General features: G+C 35.4%; 1 protein-coding gene and 1 long non-coding RNA gene across 3 annotated transcripts in view; one reads left to right on the top strand and one right to left on the bottom strand.

The window, feature by feature from the left end:
• LOC128995885 (UDP-N-acetylglucosamine--peptide N-acetylglucosaminyltransferase 110 kDa subunit-like) overlaps positions 1 to 14,402 on the bottom strand; it is a 124,543-nt gene extending 110,141 nt beyond the window's left edge. Inside the window, exons 1-4 of the mRNA XM_054420918.1 lie at positions 14,254 to 14,402; positions 6,683 to 6,833; positions 3,814 to 4,057; positions 3,179 to 3,247 (exon numbers count right to left, since the gene is read on the bottom strand). Of these exons, the coding sequence (XP_054276893.1) occupies positions 3,179 to 3,247; positions 3,814 to 4,057; positions 6,683 to 6,833; positions 14,254 to 14,347 (558 nt within the window). The 5' untranslated portion in view covers positions 14,348 to 14,402. The remainder of the gene's footprint in view (positions 1 to 3,178; positions 3,248 to 3,813; positions 4,058 to 6,682; positions 6,834 to 14,253) is intronic.
• A 4,346-nt stretch (positions 14,403 to 18,748) lies between these two features.
• LOC128995856 (uncharacterized) lies at positions 18,749 to 24,986 on the top strand. 2 transcript variants are annotated; one of them, XR_008490987.1, is made up of 4 exons: positions 18,749 to 18,947; positions 21,589 to 21,809; positions 23,347 to 23,485; positions 24,043 to 24,986. It is a non-coding gene; the product is annotated as an uncharacterized LOC128995856 (long non-coding RNA). The 2 variants fall into 2 exon arrangements; XR_008490986.1 differs by having other exon boundaries at positions 18,749 to 18,989.
• Positions 24,987 to 27,965: the final 2,979 nt, after the last annotated feature.

Below are 27,965 nucleotides of genomic sequence, written 5' to 3'. Positions count from 1 at the left end.
ATCCCTACACTTTTAGGTTTTTGACATAGTAGTCACTGAATGAAATCCGTAAACTTAACGACCCGTTGTGCCACTGTTAACAATAAAGTTAGATAGGAGACTGACTGCAAAGGTTACTACTTTACCTGGGTACAGACACCAGACGCTTACGAAGCGAAGTTCATTTACGACACTTACGACTCCACCTAGTCAGGATCGGGACCTAGTTATTCATACCACAATAAACATACTGTTGATTAGTATCTGTTCTCACTATAACATCTCATGACTAAAATGATTTTACTTTTAACAGCCGTTAAATATTTTTTTTCATTGGGCACATTGATCACACATGAGTTGATCGCAGAATTCCCCTACCTATTTTTTCATGGTCTTTTCAACAATATTTTCAAAAGGTTCAATTAATTACGTTTTACTATTTACATATGTCTAATAACATTTGTCTAATAACATATGTCTAATAATATTTATGAATAATACATCAAGTGATGATGTGTTGCATACGATTACTGAACTGAAAATCTATAATAGATAATTTTACAAATATTTCAAATGTAAAAAGATAAAAGATAAGTAAGTAACCACACATTTTTTTACAACCGATATGTAAGCTACATGATTATTGTTATTTTATTGTACAAAATGTATCAAAGGCTTTAAAAGAAATCAGATTAGTCAAGAAGAATACATATACCGAAAATCATGCAAAAGATTATAGGAGTAAATTGATCAATTTTTGTGCTTCATAAGTTGAACTATAAGAATATATAGTTGTTTTTTTTGTTTTTTTTTTTTTGCAGCTCAGAAAGTAATTTATACATTTTATTTTAATTTGCCTTCTTCGGTGCTGCGAATCCTACAATACCTTGAGAAACTGGTCAAAGATCCTTATTCCTGTGCTTCCAATTTCAAGAAATTGATTCTAAAACTATGTAATCTGAGCAGATTTATAACATTTGAGAGATTTTAAGCCTCTTTAAAACTTGTTCAAAGGCTAATCAAAGTCAAAATAAAAGTGAATATTGTTTTAGAATTCAGGCCTACTCAAATAACCTCCAAATTAATTGTTAGAGGACTTGAACAACTTTCTGTAATACAATTTTATGTTCAATGATAAATATTGTAAAGATATTTAGAAATTAAATTTTGTAAGTTGAACAATTATAATAAGCCTAGGGAAATTTGACCCCCCCCCCCTCCCAGTTGAATATTTTTGAATCTACAAATTGTAGGCAAATAGTTGGAATGTTTTTCAAAGGTGATGTAAAAAAATATGATCAACAAGATTTTGATGGAGAATCTTGTCGACACTTAATTTATAACCACACAGAATAGATTACAGTCAGAAACGTCCTACATTAAACGATAAACTTTCTTTCCAAATTAGGACGCTGGAAAAAATATATAATTCAGGAACATTAATTGTTGGTATCTGAGGATATTTATAAAAAATAAAAATAATTTACTTTCAAGGTTTAAACATTGTTCAACACCAAGCCACAAAGATGAACAACTAAATGTGCTTACCTTCTAGATGCAATTCCTATCGTGAGGATAATCAATTAAAAGGTCCAATTTGTATTTCATTCATAAGGGAAATCAGATGCAATTCCAAACGGGATGATAATCAATTGAAATGTCCAATTTTTATTTCATTCATAAGGGAAATATCCCACAAATTGAAACTTAGAGCTTTTGTTTTACTGAAGATGTATTTTATTTGATCCTCCAACTTTGTTCATTTATCCTTTATCATTATGGAGGTTATCCCCATTTTAATGATCATCCTTTTAATCTGGCTTTCTTTTAAGTGCCGCTGTATTTAAAGGACAATAGGCCTGCTGATTTATCAAATGACATTTTAAATGAAACACTTTGGCAAATGTAAGATTAAATCAAATTAATAAAATACTGCATTTCTAGGCCAGCTTTAAGAATTTTAAAATTAAAAAATGGATCTGTAATTTCAAAACCACCCGACTTAAATGAATAAAAATATTAAATGTTTTTCCAAAAATAAAAACATGTAACAATAAAATTGATAGATGAAATACAAAGAAATGCTTTAACAAATTATTGAAATGTGTTTTCGTTTTCTTAACTATCCTCTAAAAAATGAATGTTAGAAGATTAAATATTTACCGAATTTAATGACTAATAACTAAATCCAAAACAAAGTTTGAAATACTTTTCTTCATAGCCTTCTATAATCAGAGACATTTTTGTCTTCAACAAGAAGTATGATTTCATTGAAAATCAACCAAAGAAGAGTAAAAGATAAATGAAAACGCTTGCAAACACAAAAACCACCTTCTCAAAATGGTTAAAACCCCTTATATCACCAAACTTTTTCTATTTCCATACGACGATTGAGTGATCTGGTTTACTAAAATTAATCTACAACTGCTATAAACTAGTAACAATATTTTAGGAGTAAATTAACTTCGTCATGAACAACCAATATAAGAGTTTATTTTGAGAAAGCGGTTTCATCACCCTACGCTTGCGCTGCAAAGGATTTTCACCGTCAAAATTCAAGATTTAGAGTGTAAAAATCCTTCGAAATCGTTGTAGTGAAGAACCCCATCCTTCTCGGTGGGCACATTGAGCCTATAACTAAAATTGTGTAGAAACCGAGTTTTTACACAATCCTCGTTACATAAAATGTATGTTGTGGTCTTCAAATCTGTCCTCAACAAAAAATATTTAGTTATTAAAAGTGGCGCAGCGGCAAAGATATTTTGAATGCTTAAACCTCTGTGGTCATAAGGTTGGAGCATCCAAAAATGTACTACAGACATCAAAAGCTTTCTGTCGGTAAGTTAGCTATGATTGAGAAAATGTAATTTTTATCCATACATAGATTAAGCACTTTGTAAATCATTACATTTGTAAATTTAAATTATTTACATTTTAAATCGACTCTATTGTAACTTAACCAAAACAGAGAGCTTGAGATGCTGAATGAAACCATAGTTCTATATGATTACAGTGACAAAATACTGCATTGTATGGTAAAGTCTACTACTCAAGTGATTGGTTTTGATTTACAACCAAGTTAACAGTGTCTCTGATTATTTTTGAAAACTAGACCGAGTATAACGGTTTTAAGCTTGAATTTGCCAAAGTGTATGAAAATGTTATTAAAATATATTTGAGATTCATGTAGTTAAATTACCTTGGCTTCATCCAGACGTCCAAGGGCTTTTAAAAGATTGCCCAAATCACTTCTTACACAGTACAAGTCCTGGAAAGAAGAAAATTTAGTTACAAACATCCATAATTCAAACGGATCATAGAATTTGAAGTAATAGATTACAAATTCAAAATCGTAAATAACCAATTCCCGGGGTTTGAAATTGAAAATACCAAAACAACTAACTAAAGTAGTCTTCAATTTTGGGTCACATCAAATTTCCATTGTTTCAAATTGACAATGTCATTAATATGACATTAATATGTCATTAATATGTCTTTGCGATCTTCTATTATTTATTTCCATTTTCTAATCCTTGGTAATCTGACTATAAGAAGGTTATTTAACCTTTTTTTAATGACTATCCCACCCTTCTTGCAGGTAATCGAAGAGCTTGAAGTTGCTGTTAATTCCGTGTGATTAAGCTGCACACCATAGAGGGTATGGCGATCCTGGTTAACTGAAACCATAATAGAAAACTCTCATTTGGAGAAACAGGCGGTGGAAATTGTCCACCGAAACACGACTTGTTGGCTAGACTTGGCTTACGAAATGCAGACTTCATGGATTTTTAGTGGGCTTCTACATAAACATAACCTAATATTTCAGGTACCTACCGGATTATACTGCAGAGCCGTCACATACGCTTGTACAGCCTGTTCCATATCATTAGCCGCTACCAGAGCCGCGGCCAAGTTGATGTATCCGTCTATAAAGTCCGGCTTGAGCCTGACCGCATGCCTGTAGTTCTCCAAGGCCTCTTGAAGCTGACATCTCTCCTTATAAACGTTGCCCAGGTTGCTGTAGGCTTCGGCCAGCAGAGGGTTCTGCTTTATGGCCAAGGTGCTGAAGTGAGCAGACCTGTCGAACGGTTGGTTCAGTTAGTTCACAATGCCTACTAGACAGGATTCATACACTGGCTTGAAAATTAAATTCAAGGTTTTTAGCGAATTTCCCATATAGGGAATAAGCTATTACCGTAGTACTCATGGTAAGACCTGGACCCGGGACCGATTTTTTTTTTCGTTTTGAGGTCCCTAGAGGCCAAAAACACCATCCGTTCAAATTCATATATATATATATATATATATATATGTGTCCGTTAGCGCGATAACTCGAGCAAAAATGATCCGATTTTGATGAAATTTGGTACAAACGTGTAAACCTACGTTTATTCGAACGAGTTCGCAAACCAGCATGATCGGACCATGGGAACAGGGGTTTATGGGGGCTTTTATGGGGTAAAAATGGGATTTTCCTATTTTTGACCCAAAAAACATAAAATTTTGAAATTTCTTTCCAAACTATTTTGTAGAGCTTAAAAAAACAAATAATTTGGTTTATTGAAGCGTTATAATGCGCCTAATGGTTACGGAGAAAATTCCAAAAAATTGTTAATTTAAAATTTCCATGTTATTCTTATGGAGAATAAGTAAACCATTGTAGGCTAGTGTGCTTGTTTATTAACATATTTTGCCCAAATTTGGAAAATGTTTTTATTTCTTACCAACTATTAACATTTTACATAAAAAACACTTTTACCCTCCCTGTTGCAGCAAACCTAAGTATGTGTTAAACTGATTCTATTTAAATAGGGAATAAATGTGATATTTTTAAGGAGACATTTCAGTCTAAATCCAATCAGGCAAATGGAAATTCGCTTAGTCTTCAGGTTTGCTGCGGCGGGGGTATTTTTAGTTATATTAGAATGGTTTGTGCTGTGTTGATAAGGGTCGAGGGATTAGGCTAGGGTTGCCACCTTTGGTTAGGTAAAAATCGGGACAAACCCTCCTCCCTTGGATTCAATTCAATTAGTTTATTTACAGCAAGAATAAGTTTATAATTTAAAGACTTTAATTAGTACAAGCATTTGCCATAGGATTGCCACAGACATAGGCAAAAAGGATAGAATATGGACGGGTCGCGACCCTGGATTAGGAGTACTGGCGGAATTGCAGTGGCATCACAACCAACATAACAAGTGGGGTACAAGAAGAAGTAGAATTGATGGGACACCACAATAAGGTCACCATCAGCAGTCAACAACTATTATTTATCTAGATTAGATGCAATTCTGATGTAAAGTTATGGGCTACACAATAATAATCCCATAATCAAACATTTTACTAAATGTAAAAAGTAGGAATGTTGAACACTTAAAAATATAAAGTAAAACTTCATAACCGACCTTCCCTCAACTGGTTCCACATCTGAGAGATCTATTTGATCTATTTGATATTCAGCTGTGATTTACAAAACTGAACAATTTGTGGACAAGCCTGTTCAGACTTGAAAGATTGACTCATCAACAAAATGCTTTGTTTCTGTGACTAAGTCGCAAACTGTAATTTACATTGTGATTGTTAAAGTGGAATCTTCTCCGACTAAAATATTGTACTGTTTACTCACTTTAGCTTTGATATTATGGCTCTTTTTGTATCTGAGAAAGGTATTCTTTTACTATACTCTCGATTACTGAAACTTTTGTCCATTCCGAATATGACCCCGTCGGAAATTTTTAGGATCGCAAACAAAGTAGCGAATAAAATATTGAGGGGATATTTTCCCACATGTTATTTGAAATTTGTATGGTGGTGTAGTGTTTTACTTGTATATCAGTAAGAATTTATGAATATATAAACATAAATATATAAACAAGAGAGAGGCTTTCTGTTTCTGTGACAAGTTCTTTAAAAATGAGGATTTTTTAGATTGCGCCAAAATTTGGGAAAATACCTACAATTTCTCAATTTTACTGGGGAGGTGCATGAAATTTGCTATGCATGTTTATAACTATATGTAGAATCTGAAAATACCAATAGTATATGAGGGCTCTAAGCATTTTTTTTTTTTAGTTTTTATGGCTCAAAGTCAACTTTTATAGGCTACGTTTATTTATTTATAGATGAATATGAATACATTTTTTTTTTGTTTTAGTGGATTTTTTTCTCTAAAGTAGGCCTATATTTTTTCTTGTTCAGAATTTCATAAGAAATTTAAAGCAAAAAAATTTAAACTTTATGTGGTAAAACAAAAAAGTTACAGTTTTCTCCCCAAACCCTTGCAAAAACTACAAAAAGGGTCCAGCATTTTTGGTTATTACTTTCATTCAGGTAGTTTTCCACCGTGACTAAAAAATGTTTGTCCGAGAGCAAAGGGTTCATTATCCAATAGTTCATGGTATAATCTAAGATAGATCAATTATATAGCAATCCATTTTATAATCCATGGACTCTTGGGTAAAATAAGAGTTCTTTATGATACTTTTGTCTGTTAATAATTAATTTATTATAAAAATTAATTAGTTTTTTTGTGTTTTTTCATTTTGTAGCCTTGACAATGTTGTGCTTGCAACAAAACTAGCAACACGTAAATGAAGATTTGGCCTATAGACAATGATTTTGTCTACTTTCTCTATTTCAAAAGATTGAGATGATCAAGCATGTGTTCGTAGAGATATATTAACACAATATAAGTATGGCTTACTTGTCCAGTCTGCGACATTGGAAGTGAATTGAGGAGAGGAGCAGCAAAACGCCAGTATTGTTAGTCTCCTGTCTCCACAGCTGCATACAATGCCTCTCTGCATTCTCGTAGTCGCCAGCCTGGTACTCCCTGTGAGCCAACTCAAGGAGACCTGTACAAAGAGTGAGTGCTTAGAACCGGAATTCCAAATATTTCCAACAACCTGTCTCATTGTGACACTGCTTTTACCAACTGTGAATCTGACAAACAGAAGAAGGACAGAAGACAACCAATGACTTATGACTTTTTGGAACACTGAACATCGAGTCAGATTGTCCTTGGATTGTCAGAAACGTGAAGAGAAAGGTGAGTAATCTGAAGCAATAGGTTTGTTCATACAAAATCATGTCCCGGTTGGCTCACTAGTGTGTGATCCTGAACCCGTTCACGTCAACAGTGCAGTGCACATCTGTGGCCGCCAGGGTTGCCACCTTAGGTTAGGGAAAAATTGGGACATGGCCCCCCTCCCCCCGTATTAACATAGGCTTAAATGCGGGCATATGGAACCGAAATCGGGACTGTCCCAGCAGAATCGGGACAGGTGGCAACCCTGGTGGCCACAGCTGTAGTCGAATATTTAAATTTTATATTGAGCTTAAACAATGTTCGTTTGCGTGTTCCTGTTAACCCTCTATCTGGCGCTGGTCGATTTTCGACCACTAAAACTTGAGTTCTCAGTGGTGCTAGTCAATATCAACAAAGACGACATGGGTTGGGTGTTTGTATTAATAAAATATAAAAACCGTTTCAAAATGCAATAAATCTTATATACCATTAGAAAGATGAGATTCTGAGGTTTCATTTTCAAGCATAAAACATTATTGAGTGAGTATTATGTAGCGAGAAACATAGTTTGAAAAACTAGAGGGTTCAAAATAGATTTTGGCGGTGGAAAGTTTTGGTCACCTGACTACAAAAACAGCTGTTTTTGGCGATTGTCAATTAAATTGTATACAATCTTAAAAAATTTTATATTCCGACATAAATTATTCAGAAATGTTATTCAACTATATATAACTAAATATTTTCAGAAAGATCTTTAACACGATGACTGCTGAAAACAACGTACAGGCGCTCCCCAGTGGCGGGCGAAGCCCCGGCACGCAACCGAATCAGCGAACGCAATTGGCATTCAAATATTTCAGTCTGACGAATCACAAAAGAGCAGTGGTGACTGTGCTGCGTTACCCCGAGAGTGGATGTAGTTCACTGAAACACCCAAAGGTAGCAGCACTGCACGGATCCGTATCCAGTGTCTTTGTAATGTGGGTTGAAGAGAAAAAATCCCTGAAACCGGGACAAGAGCATTGCCAGACAGGATTTTACGGGAAATTTTAGTACCAACCTACACCAAAGTAAAGCTCGCATTCTAAGCTGGCTGGCAACGATTATAACGTCTCCGTCTGAGGCTAAGCTCACACTGACTCAATATATTTCTGTTGGTCTGGTGCCGATTTTTGTCAGCACGCGCCACATTGAAGTGCTAGCGACGCCGACTAGAGTCGGCGTTAGTTGTCAACGTGTTAATTTCCTATTGTACAGTATCATTTTATTTTTTGTTGATGCATTGTAATATTTCCTATGTCACAAACAAAAATTGGTAGTTTTTCAAAAAATAAAATACGTATGAAGAATTTATTTTTTTATAATTTTATTTTTATGAGTAGGCCTAATTAAAAAAACATTGAAATTTCTATGTAGGGAATCATATTTCACACAACCTTTACATTTAGATGAAAATATGTAAAAGAATGATTTTTGTAGTTTGCTTGTTGGTTGCTTTTTAAATTTCTAATTTGCAAAATCCAAACCTTAAATGCTACTGCAACTAAACGCATTGCTAGAAAAAAATTATTTTTATATTATTATATTCTACACTAGCTGTAACCTTTCTACGCACGGGGATCTTTTAGTATTCAGTTGAAACCATCATATATAAAAACAGCAGTCGGTTTGCATATTTTCAGATATGCTGGCCAAACTATTACATAGGCTAACATCATTTTATGTTGTTTGTTGTTGTTCCGGATCGGTATGACAATCAATAAAAGGTTAAATTACCTGTGTCCGCCGGTCGATCCTAATGTATCCTATTACAGGAGATCCATTTCGGCAAAATTAAATCACCCTCATCAGTCCTAATATAAGGTCTTGAGCTTCCCCATTAGGTGCGTCTTGGAGTTTTTAACACATACACGAACTGTACACTTATACATTTTTACTATGGACATGTAGACGCGCGTCGGTCGTGTGCCGAGTCTCGACTGAAGACGCTCATTTAAAAAATGTATGTTTCCCAGCCATATACAACACTGATTCAAGGTCGTTTTCCTGGTTATCAAAACTAGAGAACAATTTTATACACAAAGAATCTCTATTTTCATTTACGGATACCCTACAAATTATTGCACTTGCGATTAATTAAATCCGTTATGTAATGAAAAACGTTTTTAATCTTACTTTGTTTGGATTTGCTTTCAAAACGTAATCGGAAATGGTTGCGGTATTTGTAAACAACATTCAATGTAAACATATCAGTGACAGCTAGAGAAAAATAATCTTGATTCGAACAGCTGTTCGTTATTTCATAGAAGAATAAGTGATAAACATTGGGAAAACTTTACAACAAATCACACAAAATTGGGTTTTTAAACGTCCGTTATTTTATACAAAGTAGTGACGCCATATTTTAATGGCTAAAGACAATCTCGCCAATCCAGTGAATACAAAATTATTTGGAACTTGATAGGTACTCTCGCTTTTCAGGAGAAGGCCGCGTAAAATGGTTCTTGGCCGTGACAGACAGGAAGACAGACAGACAGAAATTTAGATGAGACTTGTTTCGGTTTTTTTAATGTATAAAACGTAAAAATAACCCAAAAGTTTATGATTCTGAGCGATGTACAGACAAAACTCTAATTTTATTTATATAGATTTATGACTGAAACAGAAAATATATAGCCTATATGTATGTGTGTACTTATATTCATAAATAAATGATCTGTGGCTAAATATATGGTACCACTACCAAAGGGCCAAAATATACCCGCCACTGGTGAATAAAACGACTGCTAGATCTAGGGTTAATTGTTTTGTAACCTCAATATGAGTGAAAACTAATTGATATTCTTGACGAGGATCTGAAGTCGCCGAAACAATCGTAATCCACCCTTAGAGGAGGTAAAGGAGTCACAAGACCAAATTAAAGGTAGGGTTAATAAACCTCTTATTTAGATTTTAAGTGACTCAAGACTACAAAAAATATTAGTTGAGCCAGTGGGTTAGTGTAATAGGAGGGTTAAAGATTGTAAAGAGGTCTTTGACCCTCCTATTACGTTGGCAGTATGATTGCCTATCTTGCAGCAAAATGCTGCACACTTGAGTTGTTGTCAATGGGATAAAGGCAGATATAAAATACTGGTATATTAGGGTCGTGTCAAGTGTGTTACAGAAATTTACCTAAAAATATAGACCTACTTCATTGAAATTATATTTTTAATTATTTATAAGCCTGATCACTAATTCAAAGTAATAGGTACAAATTTATTCCAAAACATAAACTAACATCTCGGTTCTTAGTAGGCCTAACCTTAATTTAGCTTAACCTTAACTTACCTAATCTAACCTAAAGCAAAGGACTTAATGCAGGGACACAAATTAACATAAAGGAACAGTAGCGGATCTAGAACAGTCACAAGGGGGGGGGGGGGCAAGCCAGGGGTTCTGGGGAGTTTGGGGGTACCTCCCAAAAAATTTGTGTAAACAAGTCTCCAAAATGGCAGTTTTATACTGTTTCTTCGTCCAAAGTTAAGTTAGTGTGACAAATTATTTAACGCAATGTGTATTCACTACCTACTGTATTACATGCAGTAAAAAAAATACATGTACGTATGCCCGAGGGGGGGCGCCCCCCCCTCTAGATTCGCCACTGTAAAGAACAACCTCCCATCCTTTAACATACCTTTTCTGGCATCAAAAAGAATTTACTAGCGTTTAGAAGATAGCTTAGGTTAGATTAGATTAGGTTTTAACAGATTAGGACCAGTTTCTTTAGTTGAGTGCACCACGTATTTTAGACCTTTTCCCCCTTAATAATTTCCCTCAGATCAGAATTTCCCCCACCCAAATAACCTAATTCCCACTAAATAGTCCCCTATATATGGGGTTAGGATGGGTTTAAAATTATTCATTTTACTATGTATTATTTTAAGTAGGGGATTTTAGTCAAAAATCTCATCTTACTAATATTATAAATGTGAAAGTTTATGTGTTTGTTTGAAGTTCAATCACGCATTAACTACTGGACGGATTGGGCTGCAATTTGGCATGATGATAGCTCACATTCCCGATTAACATTAAGGCATATTCTTATCTCAAAAATCCTTTCGGGCTCCACCCCAGAGGCTCTGTTGATTCCCATGTTAATCTTATGGAGTATTCATATTTACAGGGAATTAAAGAATTTAGTCAGCTGTTTCAACTAAAAAAGTTGGTTGTATGATGTGCAAAAGCATTAAAAGTTATAAGATTTACCAACAGGGTGCAGCAATATTATTTTTAGCGAATTTCCCATATAGGGAATAAGCTATTACTGTAGTACTCATCGTAAGACCTGGACCCGGAACCAATTTAAATTTTCATTTCGAGGTCCCTAGAGGCCAAAAACACCATCCGTTTGAAATCATTTATATATATGTGTGTTTAATCATTTATTTCAATTAATAATATGGTTTACGTGTCCGTTAGCACGATGACTCGAGCAAATATGATCCGATTTTGATGATATTTGGTACAAAGGTGTACGGTAGTAAACCTACGTTCATTCAAACGAGTTCGCGATCCAGCATAATCGGACCATGGGAACGGGGGTTTATGGGGGGTTTTATGGGGTAAAAATGGGGTTTCCCATTTTTGACCCTAAAAAAAAACATTAAAATTGCAATTTCTTTTTAAACCGCAATCCGATTCTAGAATACCAATTTGTATTCCGATTCTAGAATACCGAAACTAAGTTAGTAGGCCTAGGCGTAACTCAAGGGTAGACTAAGCCCTGTAAACTTACAACTCTCAAAATTAGCTTATTTTGGTTACAGATTTTAGAAGGCTATTTAACTTAGTTACGGCAAACATCATTTTTACAATACCAGCCTAAGTTACTGTATAGTGATGTGACGAGTTGAGTTGGCGAGTCAAGTTGACTTGAGCCAAGACCCGACTCGAGTCAACTCGAGTCATCTCATTCGCAACTCGAGTTGGTACGAACTCGTACGGAGATTGCCGAAGCTAAACGAACTCTGAACGTAACGAGTCCGACTCGCAAAACTTAAACGCTATTAGCTCACAGCCCCAAAGCGAGTTAAGAAACCAAACTCATATGGAGAAAGCCGAACCTTTAAGAACTCGGGATGTAACGAGTTGACTCGGTTGACTCGCAAAACATAAACGCTATTGGCTGAATGCGAGTTGAGCCGACTCGCCAAACTAATAACCCTATTGGCTGCGCTGCGAGTCGACCCGAACTCGACCGATGGAAGCCGAAGTTTCACGATGATACCGAGTTGAGTCTGACTCGAGTTGCAACTCGAATTGACATAGTCGTGAGTCGAGTTTGACTCGAGTCAAGAAAATACTCGACTCGTCACATCACTACAAACAGCCACTGTAGAGTTGTTTACCACCACAAAATATTTGTTCAAACCCCAGAGTGATTGTAATTAAACCTATAGGCCTACTGTGAGATTAGAAATTTTCTTTTTAGTTTTTTTGGTTCTTTAACGAGTTAGAACGTCTAGGCTCTAAGGACTCTAAAGGCTACTGTAGTACAGGGTGTCCACAGAAAATTTGTCATTAATTTCCATGACTTTCCATGACTATCCATGACCATTTACCATCGATTTCCATGACTCGCGAACTTTACTCAAATTATAATATAACAAACACACACAAATAAAACTGCCTAGATTTTGCAGAAACTACTGAAATATGTATTAACAGACAACAATGGAGTACAATGGTACAACAATGAACTAATACAAACTCAAAAATCATAGAATAATACAACTGTAATAAATTGAATTGTCGAAAATTGTTGAAAAATCCAGAAAAATGCTACAGTAGTCGGAGTTACGGCGGACTAGAGCATTGAATAGTTCCCTCAAATCATCCATCATGGGGAATTTCCATGACTTTCCATGACCTTTTGCCTATTTCCATGACTTTCAATGACCAGAATTGTTTTCCATGACTTTCCATGACTATCCCTGACTTTCCAGAATGTGGACACCCTGTAGTACATACCTAGCATAAGGGTAACTTTAACTTAGCTTAAGTTGAGGCAGTGCTTTTCAAAGGTCAAGTTTAACTCAACTGAAAATTTTGGAAATGAGTAACTTAACATGGGACTAGATAAAAGCATTTAGCAAGCCTTATTAACCCTTTCAGTGCTAGGCCAATATTTCTTATTTCGTAAAACATTTTTGTTTCCCTATCAATTTCATTAGGCCCTACCTGTTGTTGAATAATTTTAACTGTATTGTTGTCACTAATTTGTTTTTGTTAGGCTATCAATTGTAGGCTAAATGTTCCCTGATAGCAACTGATTAAAACCAAAATCTCATAAAATCAAAGACATCTAGTTTACAATGTAGGCCTATATTGAATTTAGGCCTAAGTTATTCATAATTTAGTTGGATAAGGGGTTATTGTAGGCCTAATATAGCCTATCCATTTTAGGGAAAACATTTTTTTGCAGCAAAGCCTCAGTAACACAATTTATGATCACTGTTGTGAACTAAAAAATATCATCTAAATAGGCCTAGTCCGTGACTAACTGGTGCTGCTACCTAGGCTAGTAATGCATTGAATAACCTGCTGTAGCAATCGTTGGTGTCAGCTTAAAAATACCGGTTTTTGACTCCTCAGTCTTCAAGCACAAATAGCCGGGAAGGCTAGGGCGTGTGTCACTTGGCCGGTGGCATTCACCTGCTGGGGTTCAATTTCCGTCTTGGGAGGCAAATTAAATGTGTGAAAAACGCATTGGGCGAATCTTATAGGTAGCTAACTTAAGTGGTTTGTTAGTGTATCCTATGAACATGCTTTTGCTACTTATGTTAAAATAACCTTCCTCTCTATATCCCTTACTTAGGGATTTTAAAATAAGTTAGGCCTAGGATATATCGCTGCATAAGTTAGCACTGAAAGAACCAAAAAATAAGTTAAATGGTCTAGGACTCGTTTACCCTATTACAGGCTAACACGAGGATAAGGTTGAGATGAGAGGACGGCCTTGGATAGCTCATCTAAGGTAAGAGATTACTTTAAGTTTGATGCATGATAACAGTTAGGCCTAGTAAGTACTGTACACAACTTAAGCTGCTTCCCAGAATGCCTGACTAGACCCATTATGATAAGTAGGCCTACTTCTCAATTTAAAGGAAACGATGTAGGTTCAACCAAATGAGTGTATAGCTGTTTAGCCTGAAGACTAACAATATTTGATTTGGTAGTCTATAATGTAATTGGGATTTGCTTACCAACTGTTGACAGTTGCTGAATTTCATTCATTGATTTCAGAATAACATTAGTCCCCGACAACTGAGTAGATGGCTGCTGTATTTGTCCCTGCATGAGAACTGTTTTTGACGTAACGACTGAATAGTAGTCGGGTCGGGATTCGGGAAGGGTAAAAGCAGTGTTGCCAATCCACTACCGGTATGGCCCGATTACCCCCTCCAAAGCAAAGAATTACCCGCTTTTTCTAAAAATTACCCTCAACAAACCAAAAATTCCCTTTTAACACTCTTGCCTGTCTCTAAAAGTAACGAATAAAAACCCTGATAAATTAGTTTTGAGTAATCCCACAAATTAAGATGTAGTAAAGAACTAAATATAGGACTTGAGACTTGTAATTAACCTTCATAATGAAATTTTCAATCTTACTGACCTTAAAAAATAATTTCATTAGTCCTACAATGATTTGGTTTTTTTTTATGATAGCCTATGTCATATACTTGTAATGAGTAAGTACTGTTAAAAATTTTATTTTTTTATTAGTTTTAGGGAGAAAATAGTTATTATAACCGATCAACATTATTATTCCCCTGTTTTATGTTATTCATCTTCTTTAGAAGTAGACTAGTACGGTATTTTCCTTCCACCATGGTATCATCGTTGACTGTAGTATAGTGAGAAGTGAAGTGAGATCAGGATCACGGATCAGACATTTAAGGCCAGGCAACCAAAAGTTTTTCCACTCCAAACCAAAAGAAAAGACTACAAACAACCGTACTGACTGAAACTGAACCGAACCGAACCGACTGAACGCTGTAGCCTACTCGCATTGACTTTATATCTACACTACTAGTTACTGAGTGAGAACTGAACCAAACTGATGAAGATTAAGAGAAGTAGTGTAAAACAATAAAAAGTCTGCGAAAACCCTTTCAGTGCTAGGCCAATATTTCTTATTTCGTAAAACATTTTTATTTCCCTATCAATTTCATTAGGCCCTACCTGTTGTTGAATAATTTTAACTGTATTGTTGTCACTAATTTGTTTTTGTTAGGCTATCAATTGTAGGCTAAATGTTCCCTGATAGCAACTGATTAAAACCAAAATCTCATAAAATCAAAGACATCTAGTTTACAATGTAGGCCTATATTGAATTTAGGCCTAAGTTATTCATAATTTAGTTGGATAAGGGGTTATTGTAGGCCTAATATAGCCTATCCATTTTAGGGAAAACATTTTTTTGCAGCAAAGCCTCAGTAACACAATTTATGATCACTGTCGTGAACTAAAAAATATCATCTAAATAGGCCTAGTCCGTGACTAACTGGTGCTGCTACCTAGGCTAGTAATGCATTGAATAACCTGCTGTAGCAATCGTTGGTGTCAGCTTAAAAATACCGGTTTTTGACTCCTCAGTCTTCAAGCACAAATAGCCGGGAAGGCTAGGGCGTGTGTCACTTGGCCGGTGGCATTCACCTGCTGGGGTTCAATTTCCGTCTTGGGAGGCAAATTAAATGTGTGAAAAACGCATTGGGCGAATCTTATAGGTAGCTAACTTAAGTGGTTTGTTAGTGTATCCTATGAACATGCTTTTGCTACTTATGTTAAAATAACCTTCCTCTCTATATCCCTTACTTAGGGATTTTAAAATAAGTTAGGCCTAGGATATATCGCTGCATAAGTTAGCACTGAAAGAACCAAAAAATAAGTTAAATGGTCTAGGACTCGTTTACCCTATTACAGGCTAACACGAGGATAAGGTTGAGATGAGAGGACGGCCTTGGATAGCTCATCTAAGGTAAGAGATTACTTTAAGTTTGATGCATGATAACAGTTAGGCCTAGTAAGTACTGTACACAACTTAAGCTGCTTCCCAGAATGCCTGACTAGACCCATTATGATAAGTAGGCCTACTTCTCAATTTAAAGGAAACGATGTAGGTTCAACCAAATGAGTGTATAGCTGTTTAGCCTGAAGACTAACAATATTTGATTTGGTAGTCTATAATGTAATTGGGATTTGCTTACCAACTGTTGACAGTTGCTGAATTTCATTCATTGATTTCAGAATAACATTAGTCCCCGACAACTGAGTAGATGGCTGCTGTATTTGTCCCTGCATGAGAACTGTTTTTGACGTAACGACTGAATAGTAGTCGGGTCGGGATTCGGGAAGGGTAAAAGGGTGACTAGAGTAGAGTTGCGCGTATTGATGCAAACAAAACAATGTTGACCTTCAAAATGTAAGCCGACAATAACTTAATGATTTTTGCTTGGCTTTATACAACACAGAAATCCACAAATAACCCCATTTCCTACACAATCAAACGTATTTGACACACTTCGACTTCAGTAATACGAGTGAATACAACACGTACGCGTTCAATTAATGAGTTATTATAACTAAACTTCTTGTTCTTGATCTTGAGTCTTGACTTGACTACCGTCACCGTGCAGTGTTGCCACCTCGTTGTTGTGATTTTATCCCAAAAGGCGGGCTAAAATTACCCTAAATCTACTTTGAGCTACCCTAAAAATTACCCTAAATGTTAATATTTGCGTTTAATGCTATAAAACATTGTTAAAATAATATAAATCTTACATAAGGTGGTTAATTAAACTAAATAAGGTTCCACGTGGTTCCACTATCAATCAATATATGTAAAATTATACTGGACTTGATTCTCAAAAAAACCCGAAAAAGAAGAAGAAAATGTCGATATTCACTATTCAGCTTTATCGTATATACGAAAAATATCGGATCAAGACTTAAGTTATGTTAAGTTATCGTATTTTCTTACTGTGTCGACCCATTAGCCTTTTTGGACAATTATATATTTATGATGCAGAACGGTAACATTAAAGGTTTAATCTATTCTTAGCAGTTAATTTTTTGATACAATTTGTAAAATAGGTAATCCTAGTTCAATTCAATCACATAATTAAAATCAAGAAGTAATGAATAATATTTCATATTTTATTATAACGTGTTATAGAATTGAATACAGTCCAAAACAGATAATTCACATTGATTAGATCGATTAACTTATTTATAAAAATTCGTCATAACAATCGATTTTTAAACCGGTTGAATCGCATATGGTTTGGCCATAATATATGTAGGTAATGAACGTTTTTTGCCAAATTTTGAAGTTTTTTCATGTTTTTAAGTTAAATTTCCATTGTTGTGCTAACTTTTTGTTTTACCCTAAAATTGCCCTAAATATTCCATTACCCTAAACTTTACCCTAAGACTAGTAAATTACCCTAAAAAAGGGTAATTACCCTAAAAGTGGCAACACTGCTACCGTGACGTGAAAGTGAAGGAAGGAAGGTAGCGAAGGTAGGAAGCCTTCCCTGCCTCCGACCCATCGTAGTGGTGGGGGTGGGATTATAGCGTCTCGGTTTCGGGTTTCCCCTTCCAAGAACGATGAGAAACTCTTTAGCGAAGTTTATGTATACCCTATATAAGTTTATGTATATATAAACTAGAAGTAAGTGGTTGATCGTACAGAATCAATAACAAAACTACTAAGTTATGTAAACTCAAATTGTGCTACTGAGACACTAAAAAAATAATGTTTTTTAAATAGTATTTAATTTGAATGCCAAATACAAAGTGACTATTCGCACGTCAAAATGACGTCACAACAACCCGTTCTCAATGCAGTTCCAGTTCCAGTATTACAAAATAATGCGAAAGGATCAGTTACTTTTCTCCACAATTCTATTGGCTCTCAAAAACCATCACCGCAACGATTCAGTGACACGACATCGTCCAAGTTGCGGGCAGAAAACGTGAAGTTTATTCCATCCATTTCGGCTAATGAGGCTTAGAGGTACACTGTTCCTAGCTGTTGCTGTACATTATTATTATATGTATTCCTAATACTAGGTTTTCTTTGTGTGCAACCTGTTCCTAAACAGTTATAAAAGTAACTGGATTAGGGACGCAATATGGCACCATTTGGAACAGTCGTGCGCAGTAGCGGCACACGTCTGACGTACGAATAGCCTCTGCCTAGTAAATATTTAACTTCCACCAAATCAGTAAATCTCTTTACATTGAATTGTTGCAAAAATAAACAACAATTGAATTGTTCAGCTGATCTTAATGTAAACAAGGACGTTGACGTTTTGACAGAGGACGACAGTGATAATGACAACAATGACGAGTGCAGTTCGGATGTGGCAACTGATCTTGTGTGGAGACGCATTTCAACGTGCAGGTAGTGAATCGGGTGGGTTCCATAATATCGACAACCGTAGAAATTGATCGAAACTGAATTATTCCCAGTTTGTCGACACTGGAATATTCCCACTTAACCGACATCCCAAATAACCGACGTCGCAAATGATCGACACCACAAATTGTCGACATCCCATATTGTCGACAATGAAATAGTTTCACTATGTCGACACTGAAATAGTCCCAGTATATCGACAAGCTCCCGTTCTTCGGAGCTACTCTTGAAAAGGAGTTGTTCTAATTCATCGTTCAGTTCCTCAACTTACGAGTCGCATCGCAATATTTAATTCCGAATTCCGACGGACAATGAATAATGATAAGCTGGCCATTTTGACTAAGCATTAAGTTATTACTTTTATATTGTAAATATTTATCTTTTTTATTTCTTTCCTTGCTTACAGGAAAATTGGTGACTCGTGTGTTACAAACAATAGTTTTTAAGGGAAACAATGTGAAATAATTTGTATAGGTAGGTTATGTAGGCTAATCAACATGATAACAGACACTTTAGGTAAGTCACCAACAAGAAGGTAAAGTAAGACACCAACAAGAACTTAAGATACAGCTTATTCGTAGGCTAATTCTGAATCATCAAGCAATATTGTAGCAAATGTTTGAATAGGCATATCCCTAGGCTATTAGGATTGTCTCTTATTCCCATTGACCAGGGGCGGCGGAAGCAAATGTTTGTTAGGGGGTCAGAAACCTATGGCGGAGGTCCACATCCGGGGGGTCTGTCCCAGGGGACAAGGGGGGTCCGGGGGCCCTCCCCCGGGAAAATTTTGAAAAATAGAAGCCTTAAAACGTGTTTTTAGGCTACCTGAAGAACATTTTTCTTTAAGCAGTAACAAAGAAAATTTACAATTTAACAAAGACGCTACTCTGTTCATTATAAAAACATTATAATAAATAATACACACACATCTCAAACAAACAAAAAATGAAGTACTGGTGCCCAGATTTTACTAAAGCTGTCAGCAATGAGTTGCTGCAGGTGACAGAGAAGAGTAAACAAGCTCTAAGCCCTAGGGATTTATGTGTTCGCGTAATTTCGGCAGGCTCTGCCCCTCCCCCTCAAAACTGAATTAATAATAAGTTAAATTAAAATTGGCTGCTTGATTATAGTTAATCACAAAAGTAAGACGGTAGGGTATAACCAAGTAAGTGTGTCCACTGGGGCTAAATAATGGTTTACACAAAAAATATTACAAACATTGTATTGGCACAACATAAAATTACTAAGAAATACAAAACCTTTTTGATGAATTATTGCTAAAATAAGTAAAATCCCACACGAGAATCTCAAGATATTAGCCTACTACAAGTTTACTAGATTTGTAAACTTCTGCTGACGAAACTTCAGTAGGCCCTAACTTGAACTTCAGTCTTTGAAATTCCCGAAAACTGCACAGCGACTTTCAACTCTATTGACAAACATTCTTGCAATGTGCTTATCATCAATAGATTTAGCAATGTCCCTATGGACGGATAAGATGGCAAGATGGTTCAATCTCTTCTGCGTCATCGTGGAACGCAGCCACATTTTCAAGCGACGAAGACAAGAAAAGGTTCTTTCTGCAGTTGCTGCAGACGCTGGTAAGACAAACAGTAACTTGACAACCTTTACTACTTCAGACAAAAATCGTTTGTTTTCTTGAGGCTCACTATTTAAAGTCACAACTAAATCACGTACACTTTTAACTTCCTTCTTTTTTGGTAAATCTTGTAGACGGTTTAATTGGCTTGTAAGCTTTTTCTTGTCCAAGTCAGTAATTAACTCTCCAGGAATTAACCCAAAATTCCAATACGATCATGAACATCAATTAAATTAATTATTACTTTTATAAGGTTTTGTGAGTATTAAGCCCCTTCATAATAAATGTAATAGATTATTATTAATAACTAAATTGTTTATCTTTGTACTTAACTTCAGTAACTGTTATTAGGCCTACTTATAATTTCTTCTTGGGCCGAAAAAATAAACGTATACAGTACAGAATGCTTTATATCTTTAATTTTTTTATATGAACCCCTGACTCTGACCCCCCTGACCCTTCCTAAAATTTCAGGGGGGTCAACTGACCCCCCTGACCCCCTGGTTCCGCCGCCACTGCCATTGACCCAGTGTCAACTTTTAAGAATTTGTTATTTAAAAATATGCGGCTGCACTTTAGTTTATGTCCTTTATTCATTCAAATGAAAGATATTAAGGGTACAGTTTCTTAACTGGGCTATGCTAATATCGATTGCAACTATCGTTTCGATTTGTAAACCTTCATGCGATTTTTTCACCATCAGCAAGTTTGGTTGGTTAGGTTAGGATATGATAGTTTTATTTTGCAATAGATGTATTTAAAAATATCGATTACTAATCAATATTTTCAATTCGATAGTTTCAATCAATATTAGCATAGACCAGTTAAGAAACTGTACCCGATATGAATACATAAGTTAGACTATTTAATATTTTGAATATTTCATTCTGTTAGTTAGGTTAGGTTTCACCCTAACATTACCCAAAATTGATATAGGCCTAAGTTTATCGAATGAAATAATCAATATGACTGGGACGGGTGGCGTCGTCCTGTAATCCAGCTACTACCGTAGGAGGTCACGAATTGTGGATATTTATAGGCATGCACTGTGGATGTGATACTCCTTGGTGTGGATTAACGTCCGCTTGAGTGAGTACTACGACTATCCGCAGTACTATCCTGATAATTAGACCAATTCGTATAGGCTATAGACCAAGGCAATAATGTGGTTCGGATTCCACTATAAACTGTAGGTCCCTTAGTTGCCATTAGCTGTATGGGCTATTAATTAACAGCTGTGTCTAAGGAATGTCGGCCTTAGTCACTAACAAGACTACAAGATCGCGCCACTCATCCTGATCCTACACTCATTTCCATTCGTACTTGGCTTAAAATACCTACTTTGTATGGTCGCCAAGTAATAAGAAAGAAAGTATTAAAGAAATATATTCATTGGAATGAGTGTAGGACGTAAACTTAAGTGCTGCAAAATATTCTAGAGCTGTTTGTATTTGGTGTAAGACTAGACTTGGATTATATCATTCATTGCTGATGACATCAATGTTAATTTTATAGATGATCCTGGAGCAAAGGCTGTAATTTGACCTGAACCCAAATTGGTCTATATTTTAAATATTGTCTTGAACCAATAAGTTAAGAGGACTAACCTTTCTGGACGACATTGCCATCGACATCACAGCAGATGAGAGAGAAAGAGAGACCAGAGTTGTGGACCCTGGAGGCAATTACCATACTGCCGTGATAATGTTCCTTGGTCTAACCATAACTTAAGTGAGGTGAGTCAACATTCTTTCCCCTTTGTGATAGATTCTAGGCTATGTTTGTTAACTAAGTTATTCAAAGTTCAAATCGGTACTTTGGTAAGTGTTATCCGGAGGGCCTACTGTCGATATTTGGGTGGGTTCCATATTATCAACAACCATAGACACTGATCCAAACTGAATCATTTGCATTTTGTGTTGAACAGAGTTTGAACAACTAATTATTTATATGTTTTATGGTAACTGTAGGGAAAATATAATGTGTAACACAAGTGCAAACTGCCATTGCTGCACTCGACAAACTTTCCACACTCGCCTACGGCTCGTGCGTAAACATTTCTCTCATGTGTAGCAAAGTGCCACTTCGCCCACTAGTTACCTACACAAATAAACTATTATTAATAGTTTTTGGTGGAACATAAGGATAATTAATCTTAATGCAAATTTATAGTTTTTTTATAAACATTCAAAACTAGGCCCCTACTTAAAATGCATTTGGATTACATCTCGAAACATGTTGTTTGGAAATGTCTTAATTAGGCTAGAGCTTGCATTTTTGCAAATTGGGAAATAACAAAGAATTAATGTTGAACGCGTTCGCTACCGAGCGACGCTCATATGCGTCGGTCCGGTCACTCCTACAGACCAAAAGGAATGATCATGACGTTGCTTACAGACCAAGTGATATAGGAATAACATTGCCAACAGACCAAAAGAGAAATATCGTTTAAATGGACTAATTGACTTCATATTGACCTTAAGTGAATTAGTAAGCAATAAATATTGTTTTTATTTATCGTTTTGAGCAAATTTTAAAACGCCGCATATATGCGTCGGTCAGTCTATTTAATAAAATTCAGATAAAAAGATTACCTACATTTTCGTTTCAATAGACCAGGCGACGCACGTTTAAGCGTCGTTTTAAATTTGGTTGTTTCAAGCATTTACTCAAACAAATAAAGAAACTCCAAACACTCGCCAAAACTGCAAAGGTTATAACGTTTACATCTGTTCTGAGATGTCGCGGAATGCACAATGTAAACAACAATGTTGCCAACTGTTGTGTGACGTAACCAATCGTCATATCCACACACCAAGCGACGCACATTTGCGGCAGATATCCCTCTAGACTGATACGATAAAATCAGGGCTTTAAAATAGACCGTTGCTAAGAAATACGCTGATTAATAACATTGAACACCGACGCAAGTGTGTGTCGTTAGTCTATTTCAATATGATCAGCTGACGCAAATATGCGTCGGTGGTCTATTGTGAGAAATGAGTCGACGCACAATTGCGTCGCTAGTCTATGCAAACGTAAATTTTATATAATTGTGGTAGCGAACGTGTTAAACCAATTTATTTTGCCTAAACCATATTATTGTTACAAATTATAATAGTTGTACTAACTTGACCCAGATTTGCTCAAACATTTTCCTATTATCTGTACCTATTTAAATATTACAAATATAGAAAGGAGTGTACAGACTTGTATTATTTGTTGGACTCAAAGTATTTGTATAACACTATTTTTTGCAATATTTCTGTACAGAACTGAAGCCTACCAGTAAAATGGGGGCGTTGTAATTAATATCCTCCGACATTGGAGAATACAGGGGAGAGGTGTCAGAGGAAGAGGAGATGGAGGATGGGGCGAAGTAAAGACTAAGATTGAAGAGAACTAACTAATGGTAAGTTTTGCCATTTACTTAAATTTAAAACTTATAAATCCAGGGCCGTGTCCATTGCCCCCAAGCCTATTTCGCATAACCCTCCTGAATTACTAGTATTTAACCAGCATTTTAACTGGAGATGTGCCCAAAAATTTGCTTTTGTTTTTTAGGAAATGTAGGCTATATTTTACGACTACCCGCTGGTAGTCGTAAATTTCGATCACGCAATCTTTGCAGATGCTTTCGGCTATCATGAGAATACAAGACAAACTTGGATTATTGTACCCCCTAATTCTAACAGATTTTGGGAAAATTTTCCAAGAGAAAAAGCATTCTTTTGAGGCCCCAAGTGAGCCCCCTTCCCAGGCCGAAGCCCTTGGCAATCGCAGTGTCCACCGTTAGGGGAATACGGCCCTGATTTGGAGGCCTATGTTGGTGTGGGGTCTGGTGCAAACCTCCCCCCCCCCTCAGTACGCCACTGAGTACATTAAATAATGATAGAAGTATGCATAAAAAGACTCTTGTTCTGTTCAGAATACTGTTTTTAATATTAATTTTTGTTCTGTTATATCCAGGCCTGATGACAGGGTGGATCGCGATGGAGGCATGGAGGTTGGGGGAGAGGAGGCTGAAGAAGTGGAGACAAATCAGTTTAGATCCATTCTGTTGATTAGTTTAACATTTATTTTGAACATCAGTATTTAAATTTTTTTCTCATTTAGATTATTAAATTAAGATAATTTTATTGTTTTTATGAAGATGTTCTCTTACATTTTTAATATTTGTTTGTACTTCTGCCTGGTAAAAAAATACTGTTTTCCTACAGTTACCTAACAATGTACATGTTCTCTCACTGATTTGAGAAAGCAAAGTGGCCAATTCGCTCATCAGTGAGACAATGTTAACATTGTCTCACTCTAATTACTTTGTCTCACTCCAGATTTGCAACGTGAAGGCACAAAATAGTGAGCGCGTAACATGCAGACAAGGTCGTATGTGCGCGAAATACGTTGGCAGCACTGGCTGTAAATCAGCTGGTCAGCTGTTTTACTGTTGTATCATTAAATGTCATATTAAAAGTTCACTTCTGTGTAAAAATATGTTACGTTTCTTTACCAATTTATTTGTTTTATGGTAACTGTAGGAAAAATATAATGTGCAGCTCGAGTGCAAAGTGCAATTGCCTCACTCGAGAAACCATTCCTCACTCGCCTACGGCTCGTGAGTAAGTATTTCTCTCGAGTGAGTCAATTTATCACTTTGCTCACTAGTTGCACAAATAACTATTATTATCTTTGTTAAAATGATTACTTTCACTAACTGACCTTGTCTTGGGTAAAAAGAGATATCTTGATATTTAACTAGCAGGGTGCCTGTTCTATGGGCGGGGATTGTATAAGTCAGTAGAAACCTTCTTATATTTCGATACTTGGTAAATTAATCATTTCCAACTTTATATAGTATAGATCGCTATTCCTGTATTGATGTACTGAAATGAATAAAATTATATGAAATGAAATGTTGTTTTTTTTATATATTTTGATTACACACTATTAACCCTTAATTTGACAGCGTGCCATTATTGGCACATGAGGATTCAAAAAAATGTCACGTTCGTCTGTTAACTTTTTAATTTCAACAAACGGTGTCCAAAGGTTCTTTGCCTATTGCTATTATGGTTTAGTGCACTATAGTGGATGTTTTGGAAATTACTATCACTTTTAGACCAACATATAGAAAAGGAAGTATGGAGGCTTAGTGTAGAAGGTTAGTAAATTACTTCTTAGTTCAATATTTTAGGCTGTTTACTTATATATCTAAGTGATTTGCACGGATTAAAGATAAGAAAACATAACCCAGGTCAGTTTTAGCTTAAATATGAATATAGATTTTTTTATAAACCGAACAATTTGAGTGTGACAAAAATGACACATTGCCAAAGAACCAGGGAACAATGAACGGTTTTGGGCGTGCCAAAAATGGCACATTACCGAAGATGCAGTTATTTTTTTTAGTTTATTGAGCACGCCTAAAGTGGCACACTGTTTATAAAACAGTGAAAGGTATTTATATTTGTAAATGTAGGCTATGTCTTTTATTTTCACAAATTGTAAAATAAAAATGTTTTTGCGAGGAAAGATTTTTCACTATAGGCTGTTTAGAAAAGACTTTGGCTTTACAAAAAATCCTGACCATCCATTGCAACAAATATCTACCAAAAAGAGTTTTATTTCCTGCTGAAAGTGAATCTTTTTATATGAAAGTTGATTGGGCATTCCGATAGAGACTTTGGTACTTACAAATATTTTATCACCGTATCGACATATCGTGGAATAAGGCATTGCTGCCACGTTGAAAATAATTAAACTGAAAACTAGCAAGACAATATGTCACCAAAAAATTTTAGTTATGAGACTTTTGAATCGCTAACCAAAGAAAGGAGTAAAAGACAAGTGTTCTAAAAGACAAGGATTTTACTTCTTCTCACACCAGCTGCTCTGATGTATGTTGAAGATGTACGCTTTGATGGTGTTGGACACTACCCTTTCTTTGTATACATCAAAAGGTCGATGCAGATTTTGCAAAAATAAATAAATAAATAAAAATAAACCGTCGATAGAGTGTTCTAAGTGTGGGAAAGGCTGTAACTGAAAGAAAATAGCAATTGTTTTGTGGGGTTTCACCAAAAGTAGATGACGTTTCTTGATGGACATACTCTAATGAAATTTCAAACGATTTTCCTGATGGGCATGACTAATGAAATATCAATAAATTATATAATAATGTATTTTCTATTGTAATCACATAGTTTTGTAGAGGTTTTACATGTGTATACATTTTAGTTCATTTTTTTATAATGACGTTTATACCATTTTATATTGGATTGATAACTTTTGTGGAGAAATTGATTTTTTTATATCTTACATATAATTATAGTTATACAATTGTATAACTATTTTGATATCAAAATTTTGATATCCAATATGTGATAATGTCGACTTATTTAAACCCTAAAGTTTATTTTTAAGTGCTATACAGATAAACTTGTTGTACTTAATTCAACATAAGATTCATAGAGAAATCTCCGCATCTTTGGCAAAGTGCCAAAAACGGCACACATGAAAAAATTGTGAAAAATACTTATAAAAATTTTAAAATTATTTTTTGAAGTTCCTTTGGACCCTTTTGATTGGAATATTGCAAGGAAAAAGTAGTTTTCAAAAAAAGATTTGTTTGCCAAATTAAGGGTTAAAAAGACATAGCAATATTCTAAAGTTTATAACAGCTTATGTTTGTGTTTTTATTAATGATTTATTGTGACTTTTGAGTGATTGAAGGATTTGTGATTTGGTTTTAAGGAGATTGATGTACCTAATTTTGTATCTATACTTATTAAAAAGGTACGCAAGTAGGTTTTTGTGACAATTACTTCTCCGAAATTACTGAACCGATTGACATGTTTTTGGTGTCATTGGAAAGAGCATAACGTGAAGTTGTGCAAGAAACTTTCTTTTTAGGGAAATAATTAGAGAGTGAGGACCTGGGGCCCTTTAAAGTTTTGTATTTCTCCATAAGATTAACATGGGAAACAAATATTGTTATGAAACTCCAGCTGTTGTCAGAAATTTAAAGTGAGAAGAAGAACATATGTTAATTATAAAATTGTGACAGAGAGGTTATGCAGAAAATCAGGTAGTTAAGAGGGTTCCCTACCCCCACCAAAAAACGTCAGAAAACCGCTTCACGCGGTATCATATAGCGATTCTAGTTTTAACATTTAAATTGTGAACCAAACACCATATTGTACATAAAGAGTGGTTCTACTAAGTTTGATTTTTAAAAAATGTCTATGCTTACGTAATCAAGGGCAACGACTTGTCAAAGTTAGTGAACTTTACAGTTAAAGTTCACTAACTTTGACAAGTCGTTGCCCTTGATTGCGTAAGCATAGACATTTTTTAAAAAGCAAACTTAGTAGAACCACTCTTTATGTACAATATGGTGTTTGGTTCACAATTTAAATGTTAAAACTAGAATCGCTATATGATACCGCGCGAAGCGGTTTCTGAAGTTTTTTGGTGGGGGTAGGGAACCCTCTTAATGGTTATTTAGTGCTATTAAAATAAAGACTGAAGTTTGTAAACGTACTGGCGACAATGGGTGATACCACGCAAACTACATTATCATTGACAAAGACCAACATGGACAACCTATTGTGGCTATAAGTGGGAAACATTTCTACAACACACTAAAAGCCTATGGTGGAAGGAAAAAACATAGGTGTGCTATTCCCGTCATATTCTGATGTCACTTGGATTGCAAACAAAAGATCACCTGATTGTAACTGTCAAATTAGTATGTAATTGTTTTGATTTGATTGTTAATGTTTTTTTATAAAAACACACATTATAAAAACAATAACAACCAAATCAAAACAAATACATATACTAATTTGACAGTTATAATCAGGTGATCTTTTGTTTGCAATCCAAGTGAC

This window comes from Macrosteles quadrilineatus, unplaced genomic scaffold (genome assembly GCF_028750875.1).
Source record: "Macrosteles quadrilineatus isolate MER2022 unplaced genomic scaffold, UCM_ALF_1.0 Scaffold_5__1_contigs__length_97177068, whole genome shotgun sequence".
In the NCBI taxonomy this organism is placed as follows: domain Eukaryota; kingdom Metazoa; phylum Arthropoda; class Insecta; order Hemiptera; family Cicadellidae; genus Macrosteles; species Macrosteles quadrilineatus.
The sequence above is the reverse complement of the archived record's forward strand: the minus strand, read 5'-3'. Positions and strand labels throughout refer to the sequence as shown.